This window comes from Megalobrama amblycephala, linkage group LG8, assembly GCF_018812025.1.
Source record: "Megalobrama amblycephala isolate DHTTF-2021 linkage group LG8, ASM1881202v1, whole genome shotgun sequence".
In the NCBI taxonomy this organism is placed as follows: domain Eukaryota; kingdom Metazoa; phylum Chordata; class Actinopteri; order Cypriniformes; family Xenocyprididae; genus Megalobrama; species Megalobrama amblycephala.
This window is the reverse complement of record NC_063051.1, coordinates 30353692-30373890: the sequence shown is the minus strand read 5'-3', so window position 1 is coordinate 30373890 and position 20199 is coordinate 30353692. Positions and strand designations below refer to the sequence as shown.

Genomic DNA, 20199 nt, shown 5'->3' with positions numbered 1-20199 from the left:
CTCGGGCAGAAATCATGTTCATGGATGTGATTATTAACGTTACTGTAGTATGAAGCAGAGCAGGAGCGAGTGTTGTGGAGCTGAACGAGCGATTGATCAACACACGCCTCACGAGCAGCGGGACTTTTATTATGTCACAGTCGCCGGCGCCGCTTCCGCTGTTCCGGTCATGAGTATGAGGTAACGCAGCTCTGTTTATCATATTATATACATTTGAGTGTGTTGAAAATGATGTTATAACGTTACTCTGTGCATTCGCTCGGCGGCTGCTGTGAGACACTGTTACACACTGCAGTAAGATCGATCGATTTTACAATATCATATTAAATGCTGGATGGCTTGTGATGATAAATGGCATGCAATTCATTTTAAAACGTATAATGGAGAAAATTCTGTATTACTGTTACTAAAAATAAAGCTGCATCTGATTATGCTATGTTAGCTACTTGACAAAATAGTGTTTTTCTCTGATGCATGGTAAAGCATGGTACTCGCTAAACATCAAGAAAATTAGATTTAAACAATAAGACTAAACGTGTTGAGCTATATAACAACAATTAGTTTTCTGTCTATAAATATATCAAAAGAGTTGTTCCCTTGTCTATTAAAACGTGTAACATTTGATGTTTCCATGGTTTCTCACACGTCCCGGAGCCTTGGTTAAAATTGCAATTTTCTCACGATTTACAAATAGTTGGAAACATTTGGGATATTGTAAGTACTCAAGTGAACAAAATATATAACACTGTTCCAGTGGTTTTTGGATGTTTTACTGCAAAATTCTTATTTTCATATTGCACCTTTAATAGCAATGCAGCTCACAAACCCGCAGTGGCCTCAATGAAAACACTTAGTGAGTGTGTTATCACCCATAATCTTCTAGAGAGCTTTATAATGACCATTCGTAATAAGTCAAGCCATTTAAGTATTATTGGACAATAGCACTGCAGGAGCATGGAGGTGGTGAGAGATATATGTCCACAGATCCCTCTCCAGACACCCCTGCTGTATTTTACTTTAAGTGTTAAGAGCAGTTATGATAAGACTGGGTTAAATATTTAAACTGCACAGCTAATACAATTTAACTTTGACTATCAATCTTGGCTCCCCTGTGAGAGGCAGCCATTTATCCTGCTGGAAACATTTCCCGTTTGATCAGATTTATGGCAGGTGGCCTGAACACTGCAGACAGAAGGAGCAGAAGCATAGCCATCATAGAGAAAGACCATTCACTCCACTGGAGCTGCACTTTTGTTCAGATTTCAGAGGATTGTGGCTTCTATTAAAGCCGCTAAGAATATTCTCTGCTATTTAATACATTGATGACATTTGTCAGTAGTTATTTTTACATTTGCACACTTATAAAGCACTGCTATTGTTTTTGAAAATGCTGTTATAATTAGGGCTGCCCCCTAATAGTCGACCAAAATATTATTAATCGAATATATATTTTAAAAATCCACAGGAAGTGGCGAAGACAGATCATTAACAGCTGGACATCCAAATGCTCGCCTATCATTCATCGACCTCAAATATGGCTTCTCACAAACATGTACGTAGTATCAACTTTACATGGCCGCTTGCTTTAACGTTAACTTTCTGCCGTCTCTCTCTGTGTGAACTTGTGTGGCCAAAAAAGAAACGAAACTTCATATAAACTTACCTCACAGACATGAAAAATATAGAAAGCTAAATGTCGGGTTCAAGTGGAAAACAAATATTGTCAAGTTATGTAAAACCGTATGAAACATGCATATATGTGCGTCCACTACTAGTCGTCAACTTCATCACTGCAGCCGAAAATACAGAAAACATTCGTTTATAGGGCTGGGTATTGACAATTTTCACGATTCGATTCGATTACTATTCACATGCTTTCGATTCAATTCGATTACGATTTTGGATGTAGTATTTCAGTTACAGTACATGGCAAATTTTCTAGAGGAAAAAAATCTCTCAGCTAATGCTGTAAACTAACATGAGAGTCAGTTGGTACTACTATAATAATACTGAAGGTTAAATTAACTTATTTATATATAAACACTTAAATTACACTCAATGATGTTTTTATTATGAATAAAGTTTAGAATTACATAATCATATTTCTACTCCAATTCATTTTTTTTAAATATAAACATTTAAATCGCGGCTGTCATAACTGATTTATTCAAACATGCATTAAATATTGAAGAACATTATAATGAATATGTAACGGTGCATAGCTATATTCATCAGAATGCTGCTTTCTAGAGTCACTTTTCTAGCTGACTAATGAGTTTATGGTCACTGAATGTGTTTTTCTGAGGTAAATGTGACGTTACATGACATTGAAGCTGTTTTATTGACGTCTTTCCGAGGTTGAAACACTGATTGAGCGATTACACGAGACATGATACGGATTTCAGTAAGTTGTACTGTATATTTTAACATACCTTCAGATGTTCATGCATGTTTATTTCGCTGTAACTGGTATTAAAGCGGAGGAGAGGATGATCACATGCTTCTCTTTAACTGAGGCGCTAAAGCGATCTGTCACGCCACATTAAACAGTGCCAAAACGGTATTTATTTTTTTGAATCTCATAATAAGATGGACGTCATTTGAAATCTGAGACTTTGCTTCATATCAAAAGTAACAAAGATTATTGCGATTTATTGAATGGGAGGCGCTACATTTTCTGCTCATCCATCAACTGAAAACAGACTAGACTAATCGATTCTTGGGATTTAAGAATCGATATCGGTTCGTAAAAATGAGAATCGATTAAAATCGAGAAATCGCTATTTTTTTTACCAAACTCTACTAGTTTATTAAGATATTAAAGCAATCTCCTTGCTGTGGCAAGCCTTACACATGCGCTTGAGCGCTGATTAGGCTATGAAGGCATTAAAGGTTCTTTATTATGATTTATATGGTTTATTAAAGACACAATATGTAAGATTTTTGGATTAAAATATCCAAAAACAACTAGAACAGTGTTATATATTTTGTTGACGTGTGTACTTGCATTATCCCAAATGTTTCCAAGAGTGTTTAAATCCAGAGAAATAAGCAATTTTAACCAGGACACGGAGCGTGTCCGTGCGTCGCCTATCAATTTATGGTTTTATTTTGTAGAAACCATGGAAACACCAAAGACGCTTTAATATATTGTGTTTTATTAGACAGGTGAACAAATGTTTGGATACATATCATGTTATTGTTTAAATCTCATTTTCTGGATTTACCGCAAGTACCATGTTTTACCATGCCTAATATCGATCTGGTTTACTGTGGTGTGCAACAAGTGTCTCATAGTAGCAATATAACAACTTTCAACACACAAATGTATCTAATATGATAAACAGTGCTGTGTTACCCCACATACGCTTGACCAGAAGAAGCGGAAGCGGAGACTGTGGCATAATAAAAGTCCCGCTGCACTCGATGCGTGTTGTGCTCGTCTCTCATAAGCAACACCTCCCATGATTCCACAACATCAAGGCGTCATCAAGCTAGCTCTAGTGAATAAGCGACCTCTAGTGGCGTAAATTTACATAGTGTGCCTTTAATAAAAGCACTAATCGCTTAAAATGAATGACTACTAATCTTGATTCTCGATTTATCTAGAATTGTGCAGCTCTACTATTAATCCACTGCCATTATCTTTCTCTAATTTATTGGTCATGTTTATTATCTTGAGGTCAACAGATCAGAGAACCCTGCTGAACAAAGACCTGGACCCCCGACTTCCGCAACACAGTTTTCTAAACGCTGAGCTGATACAACAGACTGACCTTTATCCTCGACCCCCGGGGAGAAATGAGCAAAGAGAAAAAGAGACTACAATGTGCAAAGGAAGAATGGACAGAACAGGTAAGTCGGACTAAATAAAGACACAGGTACGTTTATTAGGCTGCTGTCAGAGCGGTTAGGAGCAGTGTGCTATAAATATTAGCTAATGAGTTGGAGGAGAGCGGGGCAGATGAACCACCCGCCAGGAATCTTGTATAAAGGTCAAAGAGCTCCTGCACTTACTGTTCAGTAATTAGACCTGCTATACAAGACAAAATACACACTCGAGTAAACACAGACTCCACAAAAAAACCAAACGTAGGGAATTAAAGCCACAGGTGTAACAGCGATAGTTATGACACGCTGACAGCTTTTTTCACTCTGTATCCATCACAAATGTACACCGCCGAACTGATCCGATTGGACAGCCGTGAGTCTCGACTGGGTCCTCGGGTAGAAGTGAGAGAAATGTAGGGTTTTTACGCTCAAATCAAGACTGTAACACAAATATCCTACTGGGCCATAATCAAAAGCTTTAGTTTTTAATCAAACACAACATCACAGTGAGTCACAGTGAAGTAAATGTGTTTGTTTGTTGAGGGTTCATTAAAGTCTTGTGTTTGTGTTAAAGAGGGCTTGTGTGTTGAAAAAAAGGCATGCAAAATAGGCACTCCATGTACATTTGTAATCATATTGGTATCGTTTATCCATTTGTTATTGCACATTTCAGTTTTAACACACTCAAAGACAAACTACTCATATAGTATTAGCAAATATTTGACAAATCACCTACATATGGTCCTTACCACTTTATAAAATGAAAGCGAGACCCATTTTAAAAACAGCAACAACTTAACTAATAACTCCAATACAAAACATATTACATTAACAACGCATGGGGCCTGTGAAAAAGATCCAGATATAAATAGGGAGGATGAAGAAGAGAGAGGAAGTGCACAGCAGACCTCGTTAGCTGTTAGCGTACGCTAACAAAGCTCTACATCCTCACTCTGACAATGTGACAAGCCAGCGAGAGCGAGGGGAAGGATGGGGAGGGGGGTAATTAGGATAATTAAATTAGCACGCTGATGGACGCAGGCTGGGGAGCTGTCAGGACCCCTCACTTCGACCGAAGAACCACTGACAAACACATACACACGCTCTGCGGGCGTAGAAATGCACACGTGCCCACATGTCCACATTCAAACAGTGGGCGCGTATAGGAAAGCACAAAAAAAATATTTTAAAAAAATCATGTGATCTAAACCTCAGCTGACCCTGACCGAATAAATTGCCTCACTTTATTTCTCCACTGGCCATCTCGTAAACACTTTGTTACATAAATCTAATGCAGATAACTACTGCACCAATTATTTTTAATGGTTAATGTTCTTGTTATTTGCGTGTTGGCATCTCAACTCGCTCGCCTGCATTATTTGATTTATGGCAATTCAGGTCATTATATTACTGCATGCTCAACCAAAGACAATTATCATTTATTAGAGGCAAAAGGCCATGAGGAGCTGGAGCCCTGTTCTTAAACATGAGCAAACTTGTATATATATAGACTTTTGTCCCATTAGGAATTATGAATTTGAGTGAGTAATAATTGATTGTGACAGAAAGTAACCCAGGGTGATCAAACACGCAGAAAACTGCGGTGCAAATCAATGGGTATATATGATGATGCTTTTAAAACAAAACTATTTTCCTGATAAACTGCACTTTCATTAATACACTGAATCTCTCAAATCAATTGAGAAAACTAGCAAAGCAGAACTGCTTCAAGAAAAATTAACCTGTGCATCGCAATATTTATTTCATGTAAAATTAAACATAACTCTGAAAAAAACACATTTTAATTTTCTTTTCTTTTACTTAATAATAATAGACACACGTTGTTAAATTAATTTGTAATATATTACACTATATTTTATTACAATACATGGTTGTGCTTTATTTCACAGTATGTGCACTTACATGTACTTACCTAAGAAAGTACTGGTAATATACATGTGTTAAGGTTTGTACAGTAATTGTAATTAAATATTATAATAAGTACATAGTATGTGAGTCAAAGACATTTAGATGTCCACATCAATAGAAATTTACAAAAGTGATTTTATATACACAGAAAGCACATTAAATTCAAGTAAAACGTCTACTTTTAAATAAGTTTTAGGAGAATAAAATGTGGGTGAAATAATGTTCCACTGTCATTCAGTGCAACACTTATATTTATGTAGAAATTGAAACTTATTCTGACTGTACGTATTACAAATATATAAAAGAATAAGTGTGCATACTAAATTTTATTGCATTTTAAATGAGTAAACACAAATGAGCAAAACCTAGGATAGTGGCAAATTTTAAAAATATAAAATTACAAGTAATTAGCATTTGGGGTAAAAGTAATTAGTCTTTAATATGGCATAAATAGACATTGTTGTAAATATTTCTGACAAGATTATTACACTGAATGACATTTTAGTGGGTGTCTTCTGTAAATCATGCTAAAAATGTATGATATTTAATTTTTCCTCAGAAAAAAAACTAACAAATTAAAATCTGATGCATTGAAAACAATTCAAAGCTGTATTACACTCTTTGTTTTGATGCTTGAAAACACTTTTTCGTCTTTGACCCATCTACGTGGTGAACATGACCAAAATAAAGCGCTACCCAATACATTATATTAAATTGTATTTTAACAAATCCAGCTATGATTCTTTCATTTCTCTCATTAAAATACTTGAATGACTAGAATTTGTTCCAGTGTGATGATTATGGAGCCAAACAGACTTAAGATCCATCATACTGTTTCTTATTTGAGATGATCGACTTAAATATCAACTGTTATTGTCCAGTTCCCTCACAGAATCATACAAATCTGCAGCGAGCCAATGATTAAAACTCTTTAATTATGATCACATGAGTAGTAATGACAAAAATAGGCCCAAATCAGGCAAACAAAATGGCATGAGCACGCACACACACACACACACACACTCTGGGTAGTTGCTATTCTATCAATGCAACACAAAACATTAAAATAATCATTCTGGTACTCATCAATAAATTCCACTACAGTGGATAATTAGAATGCATGATTAATTGAGGATAATGAAATGAGAGATGCGAAGAGACAGCGTCAGTAATGATCAGGAATTTAGCCTTTTCTTGCTCTCATTTGGTGCTGCTGATGAGCTTGGCCATCATACAGACATGCTCCCACTCTTTTACACACACAGTTAAATTACAGCAGTCTTGGCTGCAGCCAACAGTGTAATAATTAAGAAGATAATAGCCGAGCGTTTAGAGTGTAAATCTCCCTCCTGGACGCCGGAGCGCCGAACGCTTCAGCCTGCCCAACCCCTCCGAAGAGCTGCGTACATCTGCTGCCCAGACACACACACATCTGCATGTGCATATACACAAAACCCACGTAATGCCGCATGCAAACAACACAGATGTGCAAAAAATGTGTCCGGTTACTTAGAAAAGCACAAACATCACAATAACAAACATTCACTAAAAATCAAAGGAAAGGTTAGGAAAAGTATTGGTTTGAGTGTCCGTTTCCATTTCTTTTCTCAATATTCTCTCGTTTCCTCAGGTCTATGCTTGTAGTTGGTGAGATCAACTTTGTTTCCAATGGACCTCAAACCATTATCACATCTCAGACTCAGACAGCAGTCGTCCAGCTCTTTGCATGATGGGTTCACTTGACCAGGTCCATAAAGGTTCACTACACTCACACTGAAGTGTTCATATATGTATGTAATACAAGTTTGCTAGTTATATTAATTGTGCATTTAGGGTGTGTGTTCACACTTGGCAGGTTTGGCTGGATTAAAATGAACTGGTGCAATTGTGATTCACTTGAATAAGTGTGAACGCTGCCATCTGAACCTGGTGCACACTAAACAAGTGGACTGAGATTGCTAAAAAGGAAAAAAAAAAATACTAAAATGTGTATTTTGTGCTTAGTATACTACAAATACCTCATGTGCTTAATAAAAATACCCTGCAATTGGTATATAAAGTCTGCTAAACTGGAACAGCTAATTTTGTTCTTAATGCACTTTAATTGTGCAGAAGTAGAGCTCAGTGTATTAAATTTATGCTAAAGTGGATCTATTGCAAATATACTTTAGGTACACTTTAAATATCTTACATTTAAAGACTAATATTACACAAAGATCATATAATCCTTTTTAGGCATAATATTAAGAAATGTGCATTGTGCAATACTCCAAATAAAGCTTAATTATAATTTTATATCAGTAAGTTTTAAGTGATATGTCAATAAATATGTGAATGGATAGTTTATAATATATTGATAGTATACTTAGTATGAAATGAATGTATTTTAAATAGATTTTGCATATATATGTTTTTTACTAGGGGGGTTCTCAGTCCTCTTTCAAATGAACTCTGGTGCAGTTCGAGTGAAATATGAATGCAAAATAGACCAAAGACATCTAAATGAACCAAAAACAGGATGTGATGTCACAAGATGCTACATTGCACATTACAGTTCGGTGCAGATGTCAATTGTGTGCAATTACAGTTTTGACTGCTTTAAACATTTTATAAGCTCTTCACGACTTCTCAGCTGGTCAAAATGCCATCATATGTACGCAAATACAAAGAGTGCATTTAGCCACTGTTTTGGATGTTCTGTAGGCTGTTTTTTTATCTTTAGGATCAGTGTTAAAAATGAGTTAACCAAACCAGGACTAAAAGTATCGTTTTCTTTTTTGGTCCAGGCCAAAAGAACCAAGAGAACCAAAGTGTGTGTATTTACTGCTACCATGTGCAGTTAAAGCAAAATCTCTGTATTTTGTTTTCTCAAATCGACATATGAAAGAATGACTGTTTTCCATTTCAATATATTTTAAACTGTAATTTATTCCTGTGATCAAAGCTGAATTTTCAGCATCATTACTCCAGTCTTCAGTGTCACATGATCCTCCAGAAATCATTCTAATATGATGATTTTTGATATTTGAAACAATAACAGTGAAGAAATCTTTAATGTCACTTTAATGTGTCCTTGCTGAATAAAATAAATTCTTTCGAAACAAAACTTTTAAACCATGACTGTCTTGAAATATACTGTTTAATGTGGTGAAGTCATACTTTTGCTGGCTTTAGTGAGGGTACTTCAAATGGGAATGAATTACTTGGGAATTTCTTTGCATTTTAGTGGGTTTTAAACACACAATTCCTTTTTCAACTTCATATTTGCATTATAAATTTATGGTGCCAGCAGTTTGCCTGCTGTAATATGCACTTAGAAAACACTTGAAAGCTATTGTAGTAACAAAGCACTTGCCAGGAGCATAACTATAAATGTCTTGTTAAAATTCTCAGCATGATAATAAATGTAGTATAAATGGCACTATAAACAGAATTCCAATTTTCCAACAAGGAAAAACCAAAAAAAAAAAAAAAAAAAAAAAACCTGAAATAAGCCTCATTTCTTAGCGTCTTGCGCCCTCTAGTGGACACAGATCTTCTGAACTTCATTTTATCTGTCTTAGCATGTGTGCTTCTCACTGATCTGGTGTCAACAGTTTAGTGAGCAAATAAACAACACACCTTACAAAATATTTAATGAAGCACTTAAATCATGCTTTTCTCAAAGCACACAGAACAAAACGGCTATCTCCAAACCACCCAGAGCCACCCAAGACGAGATGGGCCATTTAGCCTGTAATTAAGCGCTGATTAAGCCAGCTATTCAACAGCAAAGTCACCTTGCACTTTCTGCCTCCATTTTCTTACGCTGTAACCTACAGAATGTGAAAGTAACGCTTATCCAAGCATGCACTGCGATGATTCTGATCTAACAGAGGTGACATACGCTGGATTTAAACCACAGTTGATGGCCTTGTGTTTGTTTAGGTGTTTAAACATTCATCTGACAACTTTGCCAGTGAATTCAAACACTTTTTTAACAGCAAAAATCTAAAGTTTACATGTTAACCTTTTTAAGAGCATATGGAGAGACTCACCGTCCTGGAAGACGCGCTCCACGTTGAGGCCGTAGGTAGCACAGGTCTCGTAATACGTGCACCTCTTCAGGTCGTTGGACAGTTTGCGAGCGCGAGTGTCATCGATGACACGGGGGTTAGCTGCACTGATTGCATCTGTGAATGGTCAGAACGAGACAGAAAAATTAAACTGGTGAAAATGATAATTAATGTTTTAAGAAAATCCTGTGAGAGGCTTCAGATGATCTTGTGGACATGATTAAGGACAAGCGAAATAAGGGAACAAGTAGATGAGCTGTAGCTCTAATCTTCCATTGATTATAGAGTGGCACCCTCTAGTGTTCATATACTGAAAACACAAGCAGTGTGAAGGGTATGGCTTTTGTTATGTATTACTTAATCTTTTAAAAAATATAAGGGCTGTTCTACAGAATTGGTGCAAACTGCTATCCCACAACCAAAATACACATTTAAAAAGCATTTAAGTACAAATTTTAAATGTTTACTAAGATCTTTCTATTATCTATTGAATCCCACAATAATATTTAAAATATCAGTAAGATTAATATATATAAAATCATCTTTTTTTGGGTACTTTCAATTGGGAGGTGGCTGTCCCGAACCCTAACCCCTAAATTTCGACTTGTGAGAACAGTGAAATAATTTTTGTTTTGTTTTTAAAGAAGTTATAAAAAAAAAATATATATATATATAAATATATATAAATATTATGATATATATATATATATATATATATATATATATATATATATATATATATATATATATATATTATAATATATATTATATTATATATATTATAATAATATATATAATATTATATATATATATATATATATATATATATATATATATATATATATATATATATATATATATATATATATATATATTTTTTTTTTTTTTTTTTTAAATCATGAAACTTTATGTAAAAAAAAAAAAAGTGTCCCACATTTTCATGTCACTACTGAAACAGTGTGTGTTTTAGTCCATTGTATGAGACTGATTTTAACACACTTCTACATTTCTGATCAGGAAATATTCCTGTGTTCCTCCTCTCACAGCCTCTCTTTCACAGCAGATAGATCATCATTCTGAGTTAAATGTGTTCAGAAGTCTGAAAATCTGTGTGGAGCTTTAAGGAACGTCACTAACAAACACCTTTTTCTGCAATTAAGCAAACTTTTATGGGTGTTATTCCATTAAATGTAGTTTTTATGTGTGTACAACTGTGCTGATTAGCATCTTTGAGCGGATCAAAATTATCTAAAATTGTCACTACCGAAACAGTGATAAAAGGGAACACAATCATTTATTTCTGGGAAATAAACAAAATTTTAGTACAATTATGCAAATCATTAGTATTTTAGTATGTTTTAGTATGAGAGTTAAATTGTGTCATGTGATGCGGTCACTACCAACACATTACTGTCACGACCGGAAATGTGCAGTCAACACCGAAACATGGGATGTTTTGTCAAAAATAAAGTATATTGAATGATCAAATAAGATATTATTATAGTGTTTGGTTCAATGTTTATTCAAACTAATGAATCCTTCACTTTGAAATCAGAATGATTTTATAATGATATTTTATGCCTTTCACAAAGAAAGATTGGATTCAAAATACAACAAATCTCATAAATTACACTTGAAATATTGTTAAAATTGTAATTGTTATTGATTTAGATGTGAAAACTTAATAAAATAGCAAAAAAAAAAAATAAATAAATAAATAAATAAATAAAAAAAAAAAAAAAAAAAAAAATAAATATATATATATATATATATATATATATATATATATACAAGGTAGATGTAAACACAATCTTAATAGGTCGATATAAGCCTTCTTATTAAATTATTGTTTCTTATTAGTGTTTCGGTAGTGACAAATTTGGGCAGAGGAAAAATATTCCAAAACTTTCTGAAAATACAATATGAGAATTAGCTGCACAATAACTAGAAATGTGTACCTTGGATATTACACTATTTGCATACATACAAAATTTGTGGAAAAAGATTTTTTTTTCAAGAGTTTCAAACTCATTTCTTTACAATGGCCCATATATAAAGATCTATAAATAATGTTTACCCACACAGTAATACTTTAACACATCTGATGTGTTTGTGATAATCGTAATAATAATTAAAAACTGATCAACAACCCCTGAAATGTTTAAAGACATTCTGTCTAGTCAAACTGTGTTCTTTGAATTTGTTGCCAAACCACTGAAGAATACTGCCTCAGAATCTGAGTGTGAGTTGTTGTCATATGATATATGCAGGGGGTTTTTTTCTCTCCCAGTGTGCCTACACTTACCCTGAGTTCCCACAAGCACCAGGGGCACCTCTGCTGTGTTGCGGTAGTTGGCCATGCGACTATAGTAGTGGTAGACCGTCTGAAAGCTGATCTCATCTTCCAGACTGAACACAAATATCACCGCATCCACCCACAATGCAAACTGAGAAAGAATGATTGAGAGAGTGGGAAGAATTTAGAAAGTGAGAGAGAAACATTATTCAAAAAACATTATGCATCTTTTTTTCTTCAAATATAGGATGCACTTATATTTCATCATAGAATCGTAGGCTGCGTCTCATTCCGCTCCCCATACCATACGATGTGATTATAGTGAACGTGAACTTTTGTACTAGCGAGGGCTTTGGGACACTGATGACTCTATTTCCTGTGATGCGTTTAAACAGTCATGCATTAAAATATAGGGGGTATTTATCAATTATCAACAACACTGCCATTATGCAAAATAAAAATATTAGATAAAAAATTAAAATGATAAATGTTGCCTTGGCAATAAACTTAAGTTGAAGCATTAAAATTATTAACTGGAGATAAATAAATACTAAAACTAACTAAACTGAAATAGAATAAAATAAGTTAAATCTAAATAGCAAAAAATAAATACATTTAAAAAAGTATAATAAAATGTCAAAAGCACAAACGAACTTATTAAAACATAATAAAATTAGCATGAAAACTAAAATATAAAAATAAAAGCTAATTCAAAATATGAATAAACCTAAATCTAAATAGGAATATTAAAAAAATTAATAAAATGACAAAAGCACAAACAAAATTACTAAAACTTAAAATAAAATTAGCATGAAATCAAGTATAAAAATTAAAGCTAATTCAAAATATGAATAAAATTAAATCTAAATAGCAATATTAAAAAATTAATAAAATGACAAAAGCACAAACAAAATGACTAAAACTTAAAATTAACATGAAAATTAAAATATTAAAATAAAATTTAAAATATTATTACAATTAAATCTAAATAGCAATATTAAAAAATAATAAAATGACAAAAGCACAAACAAAATTACTAAAACTTAAAATAAAATTAGCATGAAAACCAAAATATAAAAATAAAAGCTAATTCAAAATATGAATAAAATTAAATCTAAATAGGAATATTAAAAAAAAATAATAAAATGACAAAAGCACCAACAAAATTACTAAAACTTAAAATAAAGTTAGCATGAAATCAAGTATAAAAATTAAAGCTAATTCAAAATATAAATAAAATTAAATCTAAATAGCAATATTAAAAATTATTAAAATGACAAAAGCACAAACAAAATGACTAAAACTTAAAATTAACATGAAAATTAAAATATTAAAATAAAAGCTAATTTAAAATATTATTACAATTAAATCTAAATAGCAATATTAAAAAATAATAAAATGACAAAAGCACAAACAAATTTACTAAAACTTAAAACAAAATTAGCATGAAAACCAAAATATAAAAATAAAAGCTAATTCAAAATATTAATAAAATTAAATCTAAATAGCAAAATTAAAAAACATTAAAACAACAAAAGCACAAATGAAATTACTAAAACTTAAAATAAAATTAACAATTAACATACAATAAAAGCTAATTTAAAACATAATACAATAAAACTAAAATAAGACAAAATAAAGCTTTCTTTTATGAGTACAAAAAAAGTCTAGAATATGATTATTAGTACCACAGTACAATAAAAAAAAATAGAGAAAATACCTAAATTAATAAATCAAACTTAAATAGGTTTAATCCTCTTGTAACTATACATAATTCATGTAGTTTTTCTCCCTTTAAAGATGAAAAAATGATATCTTACCTTTTAAAGACAGAAAAATAAGGCTTTGTCTTCATACATTTTCATACTTTTCGAGAGACTTAAGCCATGACAATATTTTGGGTAAGCAAATACATAAAGCAACCAATGCTCACAGGATTTACACGGTTAAAAGTCTACTGAAGGATTCTGACAGCCCTAGAAATGACTGAATCTCTGGGCAGTGCACTTATTGAGACCACCATAAAATTCATATTTCACAGCCCATGAGAAAGTGGCCATTTGAGACTTCCTGTTTGCATTTTACGACCAACAGAAAATCAGTTTGTCTAAATAAACGTTATCAACCTCATGTAAACTCTTTTACATCATGGTTTCCACTCAGCTGCTCTGTAAAACAAAACTAATATATTGTTTTAGCTCCGTCATCCAGAGTTCAGTCTTAGTGGATCCGCTTTGCATTTGTAGCTGTACTTCCTACCTGAGCCTCCGGAGGTCCCCCTTCATCCCTGATTAGGAGGAGGTAACTTTGTCCATCCACAACGATCTCCTTTTTAAAACGCCCTCCTGTCCAACAAAAGCAGCCAATCAGTTTAAAGAGCCTGATGATGCGAATACATTCACTACTTCTAAAATGAGATGATTGGTGGACTGTTGATTGACATGGAAACGGAGAAGGGTTATGTGCATCATCATGCTATTTTCTAATTATTTTATTGGGTAAATAATTTGTTCTACAAATCAAGAGTTCAGAACAAGTAAATATTCAAAAAGTGAGTGTAAATAAATGATGAGCATGATTTTTATTTGGCGTAAGATTTGCTTGAACTGCATGGCTACACAACTGCTTTTTTTGGTGCAATTTCTCTCCATTATAATTATATTTTTTTTTCCTGTGAAAATGTTGTAATGTCAGTATTTTGGTATCCTTAAAGAGCTGATTCTTGCTAAATCTCATTTTTTGTTTGTTTAGTACTGATAGTTATTATATATATTATTGCATTTATGCCACCACTAAAAAGACTGAGAAAAGTTAGTGTAAAAACATTTTAATTTTCCCCTAGGAAGAATAATTGCGGTTCAATAATGTAATATAAAACATGAATGTTGTGTTGGACAATAGAGGTGGCCAATTCAAGAACCACTGATCTAAACTTATTAATCTAATATGCAGCCTAAACAAAAACCCTTGTGCCTAAAATGCATAGCTTGAGTTTCTGCCCACAGAGTTCATTTTTTGCATTTGGAACTTCCTTTTCTAAATACGTATTATTCATGCATCTACGCATTAAAATGTATTTAATCTATGCTATCTGAGCGCTCCGTTTCTGACCCTTTTCCCCAAAGACAAATAATCCTTGAGAAAAGTATTTGAACCCAAGGAGTAATTAAGTAAACAATTAGTATTTCAAACATCCAGTCTGACAATAGCGGGAGTGGAAAAGGTCAAATCATCTTGAGTAAACCTGAGTCCCATCTGAGGTGAGATCATGGCGGTCAGAGATTGATCTTTCTCTCAGGGGAAGAGGGGAGGGCGACTGTTGGCTGAAGTATAAGAGGATCAGAGGGGATTCCTGGAGATGTTAGAGGGTCTTAACCTTATCGCGGCTCTACACGGCTAATCAGCTTGTGTACTGAAGACCTGAGAGAGCCTCACTCTCACTTTCGTGGCCTGAAAGGACATTCCATGGTCATCTGGAGATATGGCCAATCGGACACACTTTCACCCTTCACCTCTGAACTCCAACTATGTATCCCCATGATAACCAGTAGGGACGGTCAATCATACACAGAGAGATCAGAGATGGGCCAATAACTAGATTGACCAATATTTTAAATATTTATACTATTTTACTTAAGTTTTTTTAATAAGGTCTAAAAACAAATGGCACTCTCAAGCAAAAATATAGCTGCGAGCAGCAATTATCGGGGTTCAAGCACTTTAAAGCCTTTAAGCAAGTGTAAAAAAGGTATTATGTTTTAATTAGCAAGGCTGTAACCATCTCGCACGTCCTGATTTTGCTGAGTTAGATGCGCTTTGTTGACCCTGGAACAACATTTCAGTCTGAAAATTTAGTCTTAACCCTATTCCTACCCCTAAACCTAACCCTACCCATAAGTTATCCCAAAAATCAGAGGGAAATGATAGATGAATAACACTGATGTAGAAGCACCAATTCATGATTTTAAGCCTAAACTTGACATAATCTGTAAACTTGTCCCTCAAATCTGATTGGTTGATTTGAATGTTGTTCCAGGATCAACAAAACCCAGGAACATGTTGAACTCAGCAAAATCAGGTTATGCAACCATCTCGATCATCGATGGAAAAGACCATTTACAGTAAATACAAGCAATTTACCAGAGGAAATACATGGTTTTTAAAGCTTTTTAACAGTTATCGAGGTTGAGCCAAAAACCTAGGACTAGTTTGTAAAAGTTGGTTCTTGAAATAATCTCCAAAATTTAACGAACAATTTGATGGACAGCGGCGGTCCTAGAGGCAAAGCTGCTCAGAATGAGGAGTTCTAGCATGTGGTATTAATGTTGTGGACGTGTGCGAAAAATGGCGTGATATACAATGCACATGAACAACATTCGATTTCTTTTGTATTTCTTACAGGCCTCTAGGCCCAAACAGGCCCAGCAAGTTTCGTCCCAATTGGCCTCCGTTAACCTTGTCTGATAGCTACTGAAACTTCATTGGCGGACATGTTTTTTGAGATGCATCAATGTCCTCATAGACAATCATGGCACCTTGGAAAAAGACGCTGCATGCCAATTTTCAAGTCGATAGGACTAACTGTTAAGTACTTATAGCCATTTTCATGTTTTTTTCCTGTTATAGCACCACCAAGTGGTCAATCGCTGCAATTTTTTTTCACGTGACCAAAGATTGAGTGCGTACACATGTTCTCCAAGTTTGGTGAAAATATCTCACTCTGTTAACAAGTTATAGACATTTTAATAAAAGTGGCTCCACCCACTTCGAACGTTTTGGCGGCCCTTAGAGACCGTGAATCGAAATTTCACCTTTTTTGGGATGATTATTGACATTCAGACTCCAGAGTACCTTGCTGCACTGGTTTGGTTCTGATTGGGCCAAAAACCTAGGACTAGTTCACCAAAGTAGATTTTTTTTTTTTAAAAATCCAAAATACTCGAAAAGTTCGGTTTAGAAGTTATGAGTGATTTTGTACTTTTGACCGCTATAGGCTGATCGGGGTGAGCCTTAGTGGCGTTTTAGGTGGTGTGAGTACTACCAGTGCTCAAAGTTTCATTTCTCTATGACTTACAGTTTGGTCTGCCTGATCACTTTTATGGGAGAATTACAATAGAGTTTCAGCGCTACACACTTGAACCCCTAATAACTGATTTAAATGCAGTACTCGTGTCAAATTGTCAATTAAATTGTAATTTTTTTTTTTTTTTTAGATAATAGCCATTTATGCTAAACTAATATGCATTAGAGAAATGTTATATTTTTATTGTTCTAATCTGAGGATAATTTATTTATTTCTCAGGAGTTTTCAAACTGGGGGTCACAATGGGCTACTAGAGGGTTAGTGGAACATTTCAGAAGGAAAAAAAGTCTTCATATTGACATTAAATATTAGGGGTGTAACGAGATCTCATGTCACGAGATCTCGCGAGACTAAAGTGTGACGAGATTTCTCGTCGAGGCGAAAAGTAGTCTCGTGATGTTGCCATGACAGAGTGTTAGGATGATTAGGAAAGAATATGCCACCGCTACGTTTACATTACGCCTCCACTGTCCTTTTGCTTTGTGTTTAAATAAAAAAACATTTAATTAAGTTGGATAACAGTTGCCGGCTCTCCATATTTAAAGAGTTACGCGCGATCGCTTAAAGTGAAAGTAAACGCACGCGCGCATTCAAACGCGATTTCAATACCCCGCATTTTGAAAGCGGCTCCCTTATGAATGCAAATATCTCTCAATATGAAAGCTATTTTAGGCTGGGCAGTGTAGTTGTAACCATCTCTTAGCTCTGTATCAAAGAAAAATTTGGTCTTATTTGCACTTTGAATATTGAGAGAGTGCGATTATGGTTTCAACTTGTAAAGTGTTACCATAAAAATGAATAACAGTTTTCTCTTAATCTTATTAAGCACAAACAATAAGGTTTCATTTGTTAACATTAGTTAATGCACTGTGAACTATCATGAACTAACAATGAATGACTATTTTTATTAACTAACATAAACAAAGATTAATAAATACTGTAGCAAATATATTGCTCATTGTTAGTTGATGTTGGTTAATATGTTAATGTTAATAAATGAGACCTTATTGTAAAGTGTTACCATTTTTATTTATACTGTTTTTATTTCTATGATCAGTTTGTGGAAAGGAGTTCAGTTAGGAGGTCAAAAGTTGTAGAAGCTCATAAATCATGTACAGTAAGGTCTGAAGAGACTGAAATCATACAGAAGAGAAGTCAGTCAGTTGAGTTTGTGGCAAATCCTTTTACAGTGTTTGAGTATTGTTGTCTTTTACTGCATATGATAATTCATACTCAGAAAGTAGAACTGAATGACATTCATTAAGATGATTAGTTAAAACATTTCAAATACGCCTGCAGAATATTTTTTCTAGTCATGTATTTCGCCATTGAGGATTTCTTAAAAATAGTGTGTAAAAATCTTGTCTCGTCTCGTCTCGTGAACTCAATCTCGAGTCTCGTCTCGTCTCGTGAGATACCCGTCTCGTCACACCCCTATTAAATATTGATAATATCACAATATTGTGAAAAGCATGAAACAAATACATTTTAATAATTATTTAAAATATTTTTATTAGGGCTGTCAATCGATTAAAAATTTTAATCTAATTAATTACATACTCTGTGATTAATTAATCTAAATTAATTGCATACATAATTTTTGCTGTGAAAGTATTAAATATTTTAATTCAAATGAATCAATGAATAATCAGCATTAGTGACATTAAATTCAAAAACTCTATTATTATTTTCACTGTTCAAATAATGGCCATAACAACCAACAATATGACCTAATATGCTAAGGAAATAAATTCAAAAGTGCTTCAGGAAGAAGATTTGATGATGTGTGCCGTAACACCAGAGGTTGCGTTAGACTTTAACTTTGTCTGTCATTTTGACGGACAGGTTCGTAAAAAATCTGTCATAATCTATTATTACTACCAACTATTGGTAATTCACACGTGAAATTTCTCTGTAGCCTACTGTACTAGGCTACGTGTTGGTAGCCATTAAAGAAAACGTGGTTTCATATTTATGTTTAAATAGTCCTATGTTAAGTTTTAAATTCATCTATTTGATTATGAAAAGTGAATATATTGGGAGACATGGAGTGGGTCAGACATGATTTTGACCACTTCATGAAGTTTTGTTTGGTAGAAAGCCTTTCTTTAAAGTGAATTCCGTTTTGTAAAAATTGTATCCTAATTTTAATCAATGTTTCATCAACCAATTACCTGGATGTAATAAATAAGAAGCAAATATAGCAGAAAATATAATCATGACATGGAGGCGCCGGCGCGATCACTGGCGCGTGAACTGGAACGCGTCTTACATGAATGAACCGAAACTCAGCGTATAGACTGCTTGCCTCAGAGACATGAGAAATATTTCTATAGAAAGCATGAAATATCTAGCCTACTTTAACGATGTGCTAGGTCGTACCTCCGGATTAACTTTAACTCCTGGATGCTTTGCATTGATGTGGTAGCCTACTTTAGAGTGGACGAACTCCGGTGATATGCAAATTCCTCGCTGCAGACATTGCAGACGACTTTATTTTTATCAACACTTCCATCAGGCCGTTTTTTATAAGTAAATGTTCCAGTCAATGATCCAGGCAGCGCCAGCGCGTTCTCGTCTCCCTCCTTCATTTTACAGTCGAATGGTGGCTAGAACTGCTCCAGGTTCAAAGGTCAATACAGAATGGATTGATTTGCATTATTTTTTTTTACGCATTATATTTCCCCGAATTAATTAATCAAAATTAACGCGTTATTTTGACAGCCCTAATTTTTATATAATGAATTATCATATTATATATATATTTTTTAATGATTTATTTTGGCTTCAATGTATCAATGCAAATTATTAAAATATTTATTATCTTGTCTTTATAATATCACACTATTTTTCTCACAGTATAAAGTTTTTTAGTAAGGGTCCTTGGCAATGGGATCATATTTGGGAATCCTTCATAAAAGTTTGAAAATCCATGATTTAGCAATAACTGTACGGGGAAAAAATTATTAAATATAAGTTCTGCATATCAGTAATTAGACAGCTGC

The 20199-nt window shown here is 33.8% G+C and overlaps 1 protein-coding gene across 1 annotated transcript in view; it reads right to left on the bottom strand.

Annotated features, from left to right (window-relative positions):
* agap1 (ArfGAP with GTPase domain, ankyrin repeat and PH domain 1) overlaps nucleotides 1-20199 on the bottom strand; it is a 165439-nt gene that overhangs the window by 89679 nt on the left and 55561 nt on the right. Inside the window, 3 exon segments of the mRNA XM_048200479.1 lie at nucleotides 9798-9932; nucleotides 12121-12262; nucleotides 14371-14456. Of these exon segments, the coding sequence (XP_048056436.1) occupies nucleotides 9798-9932; nucleotides 12121-12262; nucleotides 14371-14456 (363 nt within the window).